At 36.8% G+C, this 17,628-nt stretch overlaps 1 protein-coding gene across 4 annotated transcripts in view; it reads left to right on the top strand.

Moving 5' to 3' along the window:
- Positions 1-17,628, top strand: part of tnksa (tankyrase, TRF1-interacting ankyrin-related ADP-ribose polymerase a) — a 102,333-nt gene that overhangs the window by 54,190 nt on the left and 30,515 nt on the right. For 2 of the 4 annotated variants that reach the window (XM_082141901.1, XM_082141899.1), the window contains 4 exons: positions 12,298-12,318; positions 14,210-14,304; positions 14,516-14,582; positions 16,616-16,802. In XM_082141901.1, the coding sequence (XP_081998027.1) occupies positions 12,298-12,318; positions 14,210-14,304; positions 14,516-14,582; positions 16,616-16,802 (370 nt within the window). The remainder of the gene's footprint in view (positions 1-12,297; positions 12,319-14,209; positions 14,305-14,515; positions 14,583-16,615; positions 16,803-17,628) is intronic. The other 2 variants (XM_082141902.1, XM_082141900.1) reach the window with 1 other exon arrangement.

Below are 17,628 nucleotides of genomic sequence, written 5' to 3'. Positions count from 1 at the left end.
CTGGTGTCACGGTTCGGTACGTTTTTCGATACAGCAAAAAGAAAGAAATGCCAGAGAAATTTTTGTTTGTTATTTATTAAAACTAACATCATAAAGTATGATACTTTTTTACTTTGAGCAATGATGGAGCTATACTTGACTCTTCTTAGGAGCATATAAAACAAAAACAGAAATGTAAAATGAAAAAATTTAAATTAAATGTAGCCTAACATTGTAGTAGTTATAAACAGGTTTATTTTATTTCAGATTAACATTTGAGGGCAGCAATTTTATTCATAATGTCGAAATAAAACCGACGTACTTGAAAGCATTATAGCCTACTATTCCTGCCAAACTTCCATAGTTACATTTAGTGTTACTACAGTAAATCCATGGTGAATGTTGCTGATCTGTGGACTTAAAGCCTATAACTAGTTAATTCATGGCACAATGTTTCTCTTGGTCAGCGCTGTTTGATCCGTTAATAACGGAGACATTTGAATGTTTCTCACTAGATCTCGCAGCGATGTTATTACTTCAGTGGCAAATTCAAATGCTTTCTTTACTGGATCTCGTAGCGCTGTGTATTAACAGTGTCGCTTGATGAAGATCAGCTCGCGCTGCATTGGTCCAAACTGATAAACGGTCCGTGAAGCACATAATAATGAGTAGCGCAGTTTCGTTCTGCTTTCATTACGTTTGCCATTTGATGTTGGGCAGCGTTGTGTCGGTCGTGCCAGCGAGACTGCTAACAAAATTTTGGCCGCACCGGCAGGAAAAATGGTCCAACAAATCGTTTGGTTTGTAATGCGTACTGAACCGAAAGCCTTGTACCGAACGGTTCAATACGAATACGTGTATTGTTACACCCCTAGTGTTTCTTGAGTAAAAAACGCTGTACTTATCAATTACCAATTCTGCATTTACCCTTGGATTGCAAACAAGCAGATACAGTCAAATCTGGATGCAGCACTTCATTCGCGATAGAGGCGGGGTGGAGTTAGGAAGTTTTACTGACAGTTTGAAGGGTCCAATGGAGATAAGAGGTTCTGTCACAAGCTCTTTAGTATATTTCATTGGTTAAATATTAGCAAAACATTTATGGAAAAATATAAAAATGACAGAGATACAAGGTTTCCGCCTGACAGCGACGAAATGGAAGTAAGCATTTTGCAGAATGTCCAAGCTGCTTTATTTTGAAAAATGGAAGGTAATTAAAAAATAATAATAAAGCACCATAAATGTACTATAATAATCCATTTAGTACTTAGTGCACTATATTTTATGTCTTCCTTCATGTTCCTTTTCTGTACAGTGAGAGAAAATTATGTACTGTAGGTTTAAACAACAAAGGTGAGTAAGTGTTGAGTATATTTAGGTGAAATGTACCTTTGTTTTTCTTTGTGGCACTCTGGAGAAGTGCACTGCAATACAACAAATACTTGTCTAAATATCTCCCTTTTTGAAAAATGTAGATTGATACACGTTTTAAAATATATATATATTTTTTTTATGTTGGCATTTTCTTTTGGTATTTGTAAGACTCCCTCAGATATCTACATCTTGTAACACAGCATTTTATTCTCTTCTGTCATATTTTCTGGCTGGCCGTGTTGTCTCAGCATTTCATGGCAGCTGTGACCCTGGAGGAGCTCCTGCTCAGTGAAGCGTTTGCGTGTTAAATGTACCCCCTTGAACTGCTTTGTATTCAGGTTGGGCCTCTGCCTGCCTCTCTCTTGCCTGCATGTGAGAAGCCGGCACGTGGTTGGCACTCTTATATTGCAATTTACCACAACCTGCGAGGATTCAATGCCCTGCAGAGTCATGATGATTTGAGGAAAGAAAAGTGGCTGTCCTGCGATTTAAAGACTTGAGAATGAAAATAGTGATCACCAGTTTTACTAGAGACTGTAATATTAAGTAAAATTCAATTGAAACATTGGTGTCCTAAAGATCCATTGTACTTTAAACCCTGTATGTAGAAGAAAAATGACCTAGAAAGACTGTGGACAGCAGGTGCAAGAGTTAGTAGGTGATAGGTAACTAGATGTAGGGATGGGACGATTACCGGTTTCACTTTAAACCACGATAAAATGTACTGACGGTTAGTATTATCGTTCAAAATTTAATTATCATTAAAACCGTGTTTGATTATCGCGATTTTAATAACTCACTGTAAATCCTGTCCAGCCAGCAACAGTCTGACGCAGGCGCAGCGCGCAATGTTGTTTTTTCTATTGGAGAAGGAATGGCGAAAGGCAGTGACCGTACTCGGGAGATTTTTCAGCGTTTTAAGAGGACCAAATCTGAGGTGTGGTCATATTTTGGCTTTTACAAAATTGTTGAGTGAAACTTAATCGAGGATGGTCACTACAATAGGGGGGAAACACTTCAAATTTGCCAAGTCCTCTTGTGTGACCATCACCCACTGTTTATAGCGAACGCAAGGCAAGTTAACTTACCAAAAACTATGTCTGGGAAATAATTGGGCACAAAATGTTGTTTTGAGTTGAAATATTTTATCTCACTCACTTGAAATAAACGTGAAGCTTCCGCGAAGAAAAGTTCGCAGCAAGTGGCTTTGAGCCAAAGACGAACGAACAAGTTCAAACAAGACTATCATTGTACACTTATTACACCGATTTTTATATTTTTTTTAACCACACAATTACGGGGACATATTGAATTGAGATTAATTTTTTTAATCTTACCTGTTTATAAATCCATTTTGTACAGCGTACAAAACAATCGCCCAAGAACGGAGACGCAAGACGGCAAGTTGTATTTGAATGAAACGAGAGAGCGCGTGCGCGTCCGTTGCGATACATGGATGTGCACTGTGTTATAATGCGTTGCTATTGACGACGGTCATTATAAGGAAGGAAATGCCACAGAATAATCTTGCTTAAAAAAGTGCATAGAGCTGCTTGTTTTATTTGTTGTTTGTTGATTTTCAAATATTAAACTGTTTTTAGTGTGAGCATCAGTTTTTTTTGAACACTTTCATCTCGTTTTAACAAAACCGTGATAATATTGATAATCACGATAATTTTGGTCACTATAATCGTGATATGAAATTTTCATACCGTCCCATCCCTAACTAGATGTGTGATTAACGCTTGGCCTATTGAAACCAGAAGACAGTGTGAGCCCTACTGATTTGTCCATTACACTTTGAGACTCTCATCATTAGTCCTGAACCTCTCAATGCTGCAAGCATCTCTCTCTTACTGCGTGGCAGGGCCCAGAACAGTTCCCTGCTCACTGTCAAGATCAGTCATCACGCTTTGACCAGGGGCACTGATGAAGAGGTCCGATCCCCATGGAGCAGCTGCTCTCCGCAACCAAAGATGTCATTTGCAACCATTAGAAGTCACACCAGTAACAGGGACAGTGTGGGTTTCCCCCATAGGCGTTTGGTGGTGGGTCAGGCATGGAAGCACATCTCATTCCCCTTCAGGGACACGTATAATCTCCTTATCAGTTATCAACCATCCAGGGTGACTTGAGGGCGCAGAGATGGTTGGTGTCTTGTGGCTTTTTTAAAGGGCTCATTTACTGGGCTGTGAAGGGGGTTAAGTCGCTTAAGGCAACAGTGGTTTGGCCCGGGGAGACAGAGAGGGAGTGTCGATGTGTGAAAGGAAGGAGTGCTTCACCGTAGTTGTAGCTGTCTGAACGATGGAAAAAGCAGAGTCATTAGTCTCCTGTCTGGAGAAGAGGTTGTCAGTGAAGACAGAGACACTGCTCATCACGATACGTTTAAGGGCACACTAAAAGCTGAGCTCCATCTTTGCTGAAAAAGCCCTCTTTGCGGTGGCACTTATTCATGACAAGGGCACTGAGTGGACAGGCTTTTCATCAAAATGTTAGAGAACATTCACACATTTAGCAGAATGACTGCTCAAATTAAAATTTTAAAACCAAGACCCTGTGGCACATTTTGAAGTGAATTTTTGATCTAATTTGTTTAAATTGATTAAAGCTAGATTTTAGGAGGTAGCACTTTTGTTGAATTTTCCACATACTAGGTTGTCATTTTCACACTTGATACAGTCGATCATAATTTGATTGTCTCTAATTCTCATCTGCTTTCACACTTAAGTTGTTGTTCAACAGTATGTTTTTGCCATCAATGTGAGTACCTACGGAAGTGTGAAACGCTGCAAAATACAACAATTATTTGTTCACTTCTCAATTTAGTTCACTTCAGCCTCAAACTGAACTGGTTCACACTGATTTTAGGAAGAGTGAAAGTACTTTTGATATTCTACAAAGTATTTTGTATTTCTTAGAATCCAGCTTTGTAGTTTGAAAAGAGGGTTGTCTGGAATGAAGTGTGAATCACTTCAGTTTCTGGTTAATGTGAACCCGAACAAGAAGTGAATTGCTGACTGTTGTGTTGTACAGCAATATACAGCTTCTTGGGGTACTCAAATATATAGTATAATACAACATACCGCACAGACCAAGTTTGGGTCATTTTAAAGAGATAGCTCACCAAAATGAAAATCCTGTCATCAATTGGAACACAAAAGAAGATATTTTGAAATACTGTTTTTGTCCATACAAAGTCATTGGGGTCATAACCATATTGGATCATCTTGACTTTCATTCAGGGTCAAAAGACGACTATGTAAAGATTCAAATTTTTGGATAAACTACCCTTTTAGCAAAACTATCAAGTGATAAAGCTACATAGACTCTGAACAGATAGTAGGTGGTATAGTTAGTAGAGTATTTTTTTACACTTGATACATTTAAGCCTATAGTTGGATGTTCTTGTCTCGATTTGCGTTCACTATAACCACAGACCAAGTGGTTAAAACTTCAGACTCCCTGTCTGAACTAAATGGTCAGTTGAGTTTGGTTCCACACCAAATCTTCTAGGCGATGTCAGTTGGAAAAATGGTCTTGATTGGCTCCATTACCTGCTTGCGTTCTTTAATTTGCTTGTGTTCTCCTTTGACCTCTGAGAAATCAGTGTGAAATCAAACCAGAGATGAATGACTTGCCCTCACTCTTTTTCTTGAAGTGGAAAAGAATTTATCAGTGCCATGCTAGCTTTAGAGGATGACTCAGAACATGGATTGAAAGCTATGCTTATATGTGTGTGTGTGTGTGTGTGTGTGTGTGTGTGTGTGTGTGTGTGTGTGTGTGTGTGTGTGTGTGTGTGTGTGTGTGTTAGGGAATAGAAAGCGTACTCCAGAGTGTGTGATTTGCCACGGTCCAGGTTTGAAAATGATGGAGTTCTCTGAAGTGCAGGACGTTATTAACACAGCACACTGGAGCACATTATCAAGATGCCTTCTACAGGGGCTCAGGGAAAAACAATCACTTACCGCACGCCTACCGCATATCCCATCAATCATGTCACAGTTGTTCCATGGTGAACAATTGACTTTTTCATTTTCTTTCCGCGTTTTACTCTTTCTCGCTGCAGCTTTTTTCTCAGATTAAGTTTGAGCTGGGCTCAGTTTTATGTTAAATATACACTGTAGTCAGTTCCACTTAACCTGTCTGAACCTTTAACCACATTACTAAACTTGAACAGTAAGCTTTTTTCCTTCCTTACTTGTGCAGTTGTTATTTTGCATTTATCTTATCTTCTTTCCCCCAAATGACCCATATAATTCCAGAACATTTTCATTTTGTGGAATTGCTAACTGGCATTTAAAGGATAGTTCAACTGAAAATTAAAACTTTCATGCATTACTCACTCGCATGTCTTTCCAAACCTTACTGATTGAAAATAAATCTCAAATTTAAAAAAATTTAATAAAAGTCAGTGGGGTCCAGTGTGGTTTTCAACCCCATGCATTGTGTGGACCAAAAAATATCTTCATGTTCCACATAAGAACATCATTCTTAAAGGTTTGGAAAGACTGAAGGTTAATAGTGACAGAATTTTGTATTCATTTCATTTACAAGCCAACCATATTTCATAATCAAGTATCTTTTAGCTTTTGATGTCTTTTAGCTAAACGACACTATAAATGGCTTTAAGAACGTATGATGAAGACGTTCTCATCCATATCAGCACATTGGAAGCCATTGTTCCATTGAATGCCTTATCATTACTCTGGAAAGGATTGTGAAACAGAGCTGTTTATATTGTGTGATAACATTTGCCTTAACATATTGCAGGCTTTAGCTTAAAGATTATGTGTACTGGAGGAGAATGATGTGGTAAAAGGCCTGGGAAGGAATTAGCACAGACAGATTTGCTTTGCACCAAGTCTCAGCGCTCTGGATCCAGCGTTCCTCAAGACAGCTCTCTTGTTGGCTTTGGTTTGCAAAAGCACAGACTACTTGCAAAATCACAGAGGTAGGAGATTCACAGCACAATGAATAACAAGTGGATATATCAGTGGAATGCTGATAGATATCAAAGACCCAGCTCATCATTGAAACCCTAATATACATTTAAATTTTTTACACATTTTTTAATGCAATTTTGCAAAAGAATGCGATCTTGTCTATGCCAGTAAAGGTATTTACATGCCAAGCGAAATTGAGGTAAAAAATGGTTTTGGTTTCCCTGAAACAGTTTGACCATTATCCAGTAAAAGAAAACCGTTTACATGACCTTACATGTCATCAGGTTAAGTATAATCAGTGTAAGTACTCTACTGTTCGAAAGTTTGAGGTTAGTATGTTTTTGTTTTTGGGGAAACAAATGTCTCTTATGCTCACCAAGGCTGCATTTATTGGATAAAAAAAGAAACCTTAACAGTAATTTGTGAAAATTATTACAATTTAAAAACAACTATTTTCTATTTTAACATATTTTGAATTATAACTCAATTTAAATTCTCGTGATTGCAAAGCTGAAATTTCAGCAGCCATTACTCCAGTGTTAGGTGATTCTTCAGAAATCATTGTAATATGCTGATTTGGTGCTCAAGACACATTTATCAATGTTTAAGTTTTTTATTTTTATTTTTGGAAACTGTGATGCATTTTTTCAGGATTCTTTGATGAATAGACCCCAAACCTTTGAACAGTAAAGTATATATGCATGTCAAAAAAATTAATAATCTAAGCTATTGTATTATAGAGTGTATGCAATATGCATACAGAAGATGTCTCAATAGTGTTGTCTTTAGTTTGCATATCAGGTGAAGCTTGCTGTGCTTTGCCGTCTTTGATAAAGTATCAAGTTGAGGCAGCCTCGCTGCACAGGCTGAGATAAAAACAAGCGGTGTGCGATCTGTGCAGTGGTTGCTAGTGAGAATAAATTAATTCAGTTGCAACTTTGTGCTTTCATTTCCATAATTCTGAGGATTAACAAATATTTTGTCTATTCGAGCGTCTGTTCCTGGCCCTCATTACACAGTGATGCGCCCCCATAGAAACGTAGGTGGATGGAAGAAACTGAGCAGCTGCATATGTGTAGCGCTTGTAGTGTTTCGTGTTTCCCGTCTGCCTTCATCTCTTTACTCTCTCGTTCTCTCTCACACACAGACTTTATTGCAGTTAATTATCACACACGACTATTTGTCTCTGCTTTCCAGCAATAGACCCCTGGGAAAACTTGAGCCCTTGACGGCATATGATTTGAAATAACATCCCATTGGTTGCACTGGTCATTAAAGCCTTCAGTGCTTTAATAGGGAGGGGGGTGTTGGTGTTGTGATTAGGATGGAGGAGCCAGGCGTCGCCCCCCTTTGGGCCCTTAGCTCCTTTATTAAAGAACCTAATATGCAGTAAGAAGCCCCAATAGATTGTATTTTTCCCTTTTTGCAGACCGGGAAGAAGGGGTAATGCCTTATTGATCCTGTCAGCGTGTATCTGGCATTAGTGTGCTCGGTAGCCCTTTCCTGCTGTTTGCTTCCAGCTAGTAAGACGCCTCTCTCTGGACCTGGTGTTTACTTTAGACTTGCACAGGGACGAAAGAGACCCTTTCCCCTTTTCTCTACACTCTTAAAAGTAAATCAGCACTAACGAAGTTGCACTCTAAAGGGTTACTTAGCCTAGCAACACATTGTTTTCAAAGGCTCCATCCGTGTTGATTTCATGCTAGTTATAGCATGTACCGCAGCCATGGCAACAGCTATGGAGAAGCACTCACCGTTGGCATGGATACAGGTCACTAGTCCTCCATGGCAAGACAAGAGGAAGCCTTGGACAATGGGATATTTCTACTCTGAGGAAAAACAGGGGAGTTGTTGTTTTCTAGGCACTAAAACTAGGTAAAATTGATACTCCTAATGTTTAAGGGATGTCTGATTTAGGTTCAACTGTGTTTTGCTGCATGTATGACTGATTTACTGGTATATCATTAAAGTATCAAAGTACCAAAGCTGAATTTATTTGATTAAATTCAGTTATAACAGTTATATTGTGAAATACTATCAAAAAAATGTTTTATATATCTTTTACAATGGTCAATCATTTGTGGAAATCTGATTTTTTTTTTCTTTTAGGATTTTTTTTTATGAAAAGAAAGCATTTATTTGAAATAGAAATATTTTATAACAGTGTAAAAGTTTTAATGCATCATTGCCAAATAAAAGTATTAGTTTCTTTAAATGTTAATTTTTTCAATAATTTCTCTCAACCTCTGTTGTCTCCCAATTTTTTTAAATATGTTTTATTTATATAAGTGGAGTTGTATTTTAGTTGCCTCATTTAGATTTGTGCTCAGACTTTCTGATGTTGATTAAGACAGGACCAGCAGCACAGATTTCTTCTGTGAGAAACAGAGAAACATTTCACAATCTCTTTAATCCTTTCCAGAGATTTAATTTTAATTTTGTTTGCTTGTGTTTTCTCACAAGGTCACACTGTTTCTCTCTTTTTCACAAATGCCCCTCCCACCTTAAATTGAAGTGTGAATTTGTGTAAAGTATATTACTAATAGTTGTCTGCATATTTAGCTGGGGTTGAAGAAAGTATTTGACCATTTTATCATTTATTTTTAAATAACTGAAAATAATTCATGAAATACTTGCAGCTCCATGTTTTTGCAGCAGAGACCAGCTTCAGTGTGCAGTGCTTTGTCTTATTGGCAGCATGTGTTTGAATGAGCAGAGTAACTCAAACACTCTCATTTGAATGACCTGCACTGCCAGTCTCACTGTCATGCTTCAGGGTCTCCTGGCAAAAGGTCAACCCTGCCACATAGCTTTACTGTCGCTTTCTGTTAGAAGCCATCTGAATGGGCACAGATCTCCGCTCTAGTTCACCTGTCTGATCTTTCTGCTAGTACCAGAAAGCTGTTTTGTGACCGAGCCAAATGCACTAAGGATTAGCGGTGGGAGTCTTCTGGTACCTCACGATTCGATTCAAATATATTCTTTAGGTCACGATTTGATTAAAAATCTCGATTCTCGATTTTGAATCCAATTTCGATTTGATATCACAGATTTGATTCTAGTTTACTGTTTTGTGTTACTTTTCCTTTTGGACTGCGGTAGACCGTTTAATAGGTCTTGAAGAAAAAAATCCCACTGAATTAAATGTGAACCTTCCCATTTTAGTCAACCCAATTTTATAATAAATGCAATTAAGCTGACTGCAATCATGACTACCAGTCTTCTGTAATAAAGCAAGGCAGGCACTATTATTTCATTTTTTATATAAAAAATAGGAACAAAGAAGCAAATTACAAACAATTGATTCAAAACGATTCACGATTGACGTGTCAATCGATCCCCCCACCCCCTACCGAGGATGCTCAAAAGTTTCATTATTTGCCAATTCTGTATCCCTAAAGCAAAGCAAGAGCGCATTTTAGCATTGTGCTCATTTTAAACAGTGTCAGGATGTTGCGATTTGGAGTGTGTGGGGGTAGAATATTTCCAGCTGTACATCTTTAGGCAATACATTCATCTTAAGTGATTCAATAGGAACAGCTCTCGAGTGAGACGGCAATTCTGCTGGTGTGTCGGGCTCTTAAAGAAATTGATGGAGGATCTGTGCAAGAAGCAGATATAATAGCCTATGGTTAAGCTGCCATTACATTTAGTCTTTTACTTTGTTTTGCAGAGAGCACGAGAGCGTGTGTGTTTTCTGCAGGATGTGTCTTTCCTGTTAGCCCTGTTTGCTTTCTGGACAGATTGGCAGGAGGGGCCAAAGTGATTGAGTGTAGCCATGGCTACTGTATGAGTGTGTCGCCATGGTGATCCATCCTCTTGAATGGTTACATATGCAAAATTCAGGTTGCTCAGAATATCCTCAAATGAATATTTCCCACCTGGTAAAATAACAAGGTGTTCCCCAAGGGTCAGTCTTTTTATTTACTGTTACTGTTGAAAATAATTCATTGTAAAATGACAACGAAAATGGATGCACGTTCACATTTATCAATATTTAAAATGGATCAAATGTACATTTTTGGCATTAGGCCAAATGCTCTTATTCATTACGACTTAGTGTTTTTTGTTTACAGAAGTGTTGCTGTGGTTAACATGGCAATAATACAAATTTTAATGGTTATCTGCTAGGAATAGAAGCACGAATAATACTTCTATTTGATGCTAATAAAGTTGAAGATAAAACCGTTTTGCTATTTTTCTAATAAAAGAATGGTATTTTTTTTCTTCTGTTTTGTTCCAGTGAAAAAGCCTTTTTTTTTTTTTTACCAATAATACAAATTCAGTAAAAGATCTAAACGCGTCAGCAGACCAGTGTTCTGCAATAGGACGAATCATATAAACTAGCAGCACAAGTGCGTTCTCACGGTCACAGCCGCCTGGAATGATTTTTGGTTGAGTGCTATTAAATCAGTAACAGCTCTTCTGTCAAGTCAGCCCAAATTCCCTCGAAAAGTAAAAAGAAGGATGGACTCCTTGCTCTGTTCGCATATCCTCTTTGTGTTGAAATCATGTCCAGTGTTGGGCATGTTACTTAAAGTAATTAGTTATAGTTACTAGTTACTTCTCACAAATAGTAACTGAGTTACATCATTATAAAAGTAACTAGTTATCAGGGAAAGTAACTATTGTGTTACTAAATATGTCCAATAACTTGGATGCCCCCAATATTAAATGTTAAATGAATTAAATGGGCACTAAATAGAATAAATTATTCTTATAAAACATTGTACACTAATCTACATTATTTTTATGTTGCTGCGGGACAATGTGAGAGACACCTATTAAATTCAGTATATTATTTTAAATATTATCATTACTATAGTAGAACAATAAAACACAATAGATGGTTTAGAACCATAATATTTAATACTGCACAGACCACAACTGGCCAACAAATAATGGTAATGAAATAAAAATAAATGATGCTTCTTAAGAAATGTACCAAAAATAATAATAAAAAATATACATACACTCTTTGTAGTGCAAATTAAAATGATAAAACTGTCACACACCTTCACAACTGGTAGACTTACTGTAGCCTACTACTTGAATATTTTATTCCTCACAAAAGTAAACAGTTTAACAAGAAGTGCTCTCAATATAATACTGAACAATCTACCAAAAATAAATAATGATAATAAAATAATATTTTGGGGTTTTATTTTTATAACCTACAGACAATGTCATCGTCAGAGGTTATTTAAGCCAAATTCTAGGCGTTTGCCGCACGTGTTCACAACCGGTCAAACAATGTTTTCTGGGAACGTTCCCTGCAGGTTATTTTCGGGTTTTAATTTATAACCTAAAGAGAATGTTCCCTGTTATTTTTAGGTTTTATTTTTATAACCATGTAAATTAATTAAAACGTTACAGATGATACCACTAGGCTACAAAGATTATTCTAATGTTGAAATTTGTCATTTATTTATAAACAAACTATGTAATGCTTGGACACCCTTGGTCTCTGTCGCACATTGTCGAGCGTTCTCGCGGCGTTCAATCGTTTTTGTCCAGTCCGGCACCTCATAAACACACGCGCACGCGCACACACACACACACACACACACACACACACACACCAGAGAAAAAACTTTGCAGGTCCTATGGCTGAGAGAGAGCCTACTCAGATGAAAGCCGCTTCAGTGAGCTCAATTATAGCAACGCCGCATTTTATTGTCAGTAACGGCGTTGTAACGGGGGAAACAGTAATTCGTTTGTTTACTCGTTACTGAAAAAGATAACGCTGTTAGTAACACCGTTTATTTATAACGCCATTATTCCCATCACTGATCATGTCATTTCAGTCTGTCACAATGCAGTGTTGCGCTTTGTTACATTGAGCTTGTACCAATGTCCAAAGTAAAGTTACAGTGCAAAAGACAAGGAAATGTTACAGGATGTGCCAGAATTACATAATGCTATCATTGTCATTATTTGTTTTTGTTTGTTTTTGTTCTCTTTTGATTTTATTTGTCATTCTGGCGACATTGTCTATCAGTCGACATCTCAAAAAATGCTGGTAAGTTTATTTTTTTTTAATAAAAGTACTGAGCCTGATTGCACTCATTTTTTCTCTGTTGGTTTTTATTATTTTTATAATTATATTCATCTCTTTGATTGCCACATTGTGGCCATTTGGGTTCTTTATTGACACACTGCTGCTTTGTGAATGCAATGGATTGGGGTGAAGGTGTTAGAGGGAAAACACTGGTGTGAAACCTCTGTCTTAAAGAGGAGGCTTAGTGTACAATCTGCTCGATAAGTGAGCTTTAATATACCTCCTCTACCGCTATAGCTTTCCACTCCACCAATCACACTTTCACTCGTTTTTTTTTTCCTTGTCTTTTACAACCTCCAAACACCCTGGTGTGCATGCCTTTGAGAGTTTGTCACTGCGTATTGTTGTTATCATTATTTTGCAATTGAAAGGCACAATTCAAAGTTTTTCAATTTCATCGAGATTGATTTTTCATTGTTTCGTGCATTTTCAGTTGTATGGTGAATGAGCCATGCTTACCGCTGGAGGCGGTGCGGGAACACGTGGAGTTTGCGCATTGTGCTTCGCTCGCATAAATACATTGCTGTGATGGTTTATGACTGTGTGCCTTGACGCATTTCATTGGAGACTTAAATGGGGATTTGATTTTGTTTGTGCCACCTGATCCTCATTTTGTTTGATTGTTTTCGATTGTCTTGTCGTTTTTTTTGTGTTTTTTTGTTGTTGAATGCCAAATGCATGAATTACTTGACGCCTGAAAGTCAAAAATTTTGATTAGCATCTCATTTGAACTAATGTTAAATTTTTGTGCCATCAGGCTGCCTTTTAATTTAACTTAAAACCCTTTTAATAAATACAAATCGTAAAACAATCATCAGAATACAGGTGATGGACGTTTTTGCTATGATCACACTGTGCTGTGGGAACCGTTGTAATATCCTGCTGTGTGCTGCGGTACACTGAATATATGGTGTTGAATACCTTAATTATTATGTTAGCCTGTACTTTGATACTCATGATCTGTCATTCTCAGTAGGACAGTACAGGGTTGGATTGTTAGGCGGGGTTACAAGCCACAGAGCTGCAACAAAGTGTGACGTCCTCAACGGCAAACTAGTCAGTCATGAGCTCAGCTCTTTCTATAGGAGAGGAACCCAAGTATGGACTTAATTCCTAACATGTTAAACAAACCAAGAGCTCCCTTTCAGAAAAAAAGGCTATTTAAATAATTTTTAAAGAAGCATAAAGAATAGAAAGTTCTTTTTTTTTTTTTTTTTTTTTTTTTTACAGAGGGGTTCTTTGTCATCACTTTATTTGATTTGTATGCACTACTGTTTAAACATTTGAGGTCAGTAATATGTTATATATTTAAATATTACATTTAAATTATAATATGTAATTGTAATATAAAATTTTACCAATTACATTTAAATATTTTTTATATATATATATATATATATATATATATATATATATATATATATATATATATAATATTTAAATGTTTTCAACAGATGTCTCTTATGGTCATAAGCAAAACTGTAATATTTTGAAAAATAAGCAATTTAAAAAAAATCATTCTAATATAATGATTAAGGACTCAAGAAACATTTCTTATTATTATCAATGTTGAAAACAGTTGTGCTGCATAATATTTTTGTGCAAACTTTGATTTTTTTTTTCAGGATTCTTTGTTGAATATAAAGTTCAGAAGAACAGTGTTTACTGTTTATTTGAAATGGAAATCTTTAACTACATAAACTGTCACATCTTTACTGTCACATTTCACCAGTTTAATGTGCCCTTGTTGAATAAAAGGATTTATTTCTTAAGAGAATCGTACTGACCCTAAACTTTTGAACGGTATATCTTAGTTTTGTCATAATTCCATTTTCTCTTTTCTCTCCTGTAGTCCACGCCATTGCATCTGGCAGCCGGATACAACCGAGTTCGAATTGTACAACTTCTCCTACAACATGGCGCTGATGTTCACGCTAAAGACAAAGGGTAGGTCTGCTTATGTCTCCTTTTTTTTTCTTCTTACTTTACTTTTTTACTTTTAAATAAAGATTGTTTCATTTTGCTATTTTGCTATTTTCACTCTGGTAAAAGCTTTGGTTCATTATCCTTCCTTTGTCCATATATTTCTTAGAGTAAAAGGCCATTTTGTGCATAAATTATTATTTTTTTAATTTTTTTGTGTTCTTGCAATCCTCAGTGGTCTTGTTCCTCTGCACAACGCCTGTTCATATGGACACTATGAGGTTACAGAGCTACTGCTGAAGGTAAGGACAAAAACCTGAGTGAATATGTATGCATATATATTTGAGTGTGACCTGTATGGAAGACAAACAACACTGTTCCATTTGAGCAGCATGTACTGATGCACAATGCAATGAAGCAACATGTTAAACTGAGGTTTTGTCCAAACTAGTTGCAACTGCAACTGTCAGTCACTTGGATTCTGTCTTGTCACAATAAATAGTCAGCTCATTATATCGTAACCCAGCCTCAGTATATCGCCCTTGTTCCAAAGTCCTGCTCCACATATATCTTAAGCTAGTGCTGTCACGATGTACATACATATGTTACACGCACATATTATATAAACACAAACTTTTATGTTGGAATCGATTAATTGCGTTTTATTGATTTGGCAGCACTAATTTAAACAAAATAAGTTCCTATTGGTTGTATTTTTTCCATGCTACAGTGTTTTCGCCATCACTTATTTTAGCATTATTTATAAACTATTATAGTTTTTAATTGTATTTTGGATCAGCTTTTAGTTTTATCATTTTAGTTCTCATTTTAATTTATATTAATTCTGTTTTAGTTTTTTAGTTTTTTTTTTTGTTAGTAATTTTAGTGCTTCAACTTGACCTTATTTAAACATTTCTACTTTTCATTTAGTTAACATTTTTCGTCTAACTAATATTTATATTTTATTTTATTCCAGCTTTTAGTTAACAAAAACATTTTAGTTTTTGTTAATGTTAATAACCCTGGTTTAGTTTACTTTATCTTCCTGCCCAATAAGAAAGTGACTTCTTCAATGAATCTCCTTCATTTTTGCATATGCAGCTTCATTCTGCATGTCTTGTCAAAGTTCAGTTTCTCTCCCTTGAGCCAGAATGTTCACAGAGTATGGCCTTTAAGTCCAGCTCCTTTTATTTACAAAGCTGTTATATGGAACACTATGCTCACGGTGTGTTCTCCCATGCTTGCTGTGTCAACAGAGCCCTGTGGAGCAGCCAATCTGTCACTAGAACAATGTTTGGAGTTTGATACACAGCAGAGCAGAGTATTCTCAGTCTCTTGAGAGCTTATCACAAAATCACTAGCTCCCCAGATCTCATTAAGACCCCTCAATCATTATATTAGATTAGATGTACCTTACAATGATCAGAATACTATTAAGAATCATTTTATTTGACACAGATGCATTATTATGAACACCTGGCGTTATCTCAATGTTTCTGAGTTCCTCGGGAGCTTTTGTTTCACTCCTCTCACTTGCAGTTCAAGAAAAAACAAACTCTCTACGGCTCAAGAAGTGTTTTAAAGGGGTAATTCCCCCAAAAAATGATTTACTGACCCTCATGTCATGAAACACAAGAAGAGACATTTTTCAGCAGAATGTTTTCCATACAATAAGAGTGGACGGTGACCAGGGACCGTCAAACTCCAAATATGACAAAAGCACCTTCAAAGTAGTCCATACAACTTTGTATTATATTCCAAGTCTTTTGAAGCCATCTAATATATTTTTGTATGAAAAGACAGAAATTTAAGTTATTTACTGATAATCATCTCCACTGATGTCAAATCTCATTCATATTCACCTCTTTTCAAATATGGCCAATCAAAACGCGTCACACCTGATGTCATTGATTTTCTTGTTTTAATGAGTTCCCAGAAGCCATTCACTTCCATTGTATGGCAAATATCAGTGTGAACTTATTGTCTAACTTTTTATTTAGCATTTGATGGTAAAAAGACTCTTTTCTTTTTAGAAGATCTATGCCATAGTTTTGTAATGTCTACCCCCTGCCTTTGAGTGCAAGTTGATGTCTCCCTCCTGGAAAACTGCCATTTTCTAAAAATTTGTTCGATATTCTTTTCCCTCAGTGCTATTAACTTGGCTTCTGGGGCATAGAATGCTCCCTAATAGATATAAATTCATAATCTATGCTAAAACTGCTCTAACTAGTCAAGTGGAACCGCATCGTGTTCTCATCGTATTTGAAAATGAATCTGGGGCCTCTGAAATGCACCATCCTTTTAGTGTGATCTCACCATGAATGTTTTTCTGTAGCATGGGGCGTGCGTCAATGCCATGGACCTCTGGCAGTTCACCCCTTTGCACGAGGCTGCCTCCAAGAATCGCGTGGAGGTTTGTTCCCTGTTGCTGAGTCACGGAGCCGACCCCACGCTGGTCAACTGCCATGGGAAGAGCGCTGTGGACATGGCCCCGACCCCTGAACTCAAAGAGAGGCTCACATGTGAGTTTACCTTTTCTTTTAATTAAACTGACCTCACTCACTTTTGGGATCAGTACAATTTTTTACAATTTATGTTTTTAAGATAATATTCTTTGGTTCCCCAAGGCTGCATTTAGCATGCCAAGAACCATTTAAAACAATTAAAATGAGTGAAAAACTGTTTTCAGTTTTAATAAGTCTTCACAGGTAGTATTTGCGCACGAAGGTACCTCACGAGACTGACTTCTGAGGCATCATAACAGTTTAAATGATCTATAACAAAATAAAGAGAGTTTTGGTGATAACTAAGCGAATATTTAATTACTACAATGCTAATTTCTCACTAGAAATGACATCAAAAGTGGAAAACGTTGGTCGAAAAAGTACTGTATATTTACACAAACTGCTCACCCAACCGCAACTTTCAGATGCAATATTAATTTTTTTAGTGTGTAAAAACTGTGTCCACCGAAGCATTTTTGGAACTATTCGGTGGCACAGCATTTTTTTTTATCAGTTGAGACGCTATATGTGCTTTGATATGGAATATCCACGTAACTGTTCCTAGTATCTGATTTTTAAATAGTTTGTTTCTGAATATAAAAAATTAAACACAATGTAATGTACTTGCTCTGGCTCTAGTTTGGATGAAGAGATGTGCTGCTTGTTGTTTGTTATCGCTTTACAAGCTGGATGTGGTGGTCGGTTGGAGTGGTATTTGTCCCGCCCCTCCTCCACTGTGATTGGACAGATGGGTAAAAAGTGACAGTGATGAGTGCTTTATTTTACCCAAAGTTGAACATTCTTCAAGTCTCGGTGAAAAAACGCTGAGCGTTTGGAGCTAGTG

Source organism: Leuciscus leuciscus, assembly GCF_965113295.1.
Source record: "Leuciscus leuciscus genome assembly, chromosome: 16".
Taxonomy (NCBI): Eukaryota; Metazoa; Chordata; class Actinopteri; order Cypriniformes; family Leuciscidae; genus Leuciscus; species Leuciscus leuciscus.
This window is presented reverse-complemented; position numbering and strand designations above follow the sequence as displayed.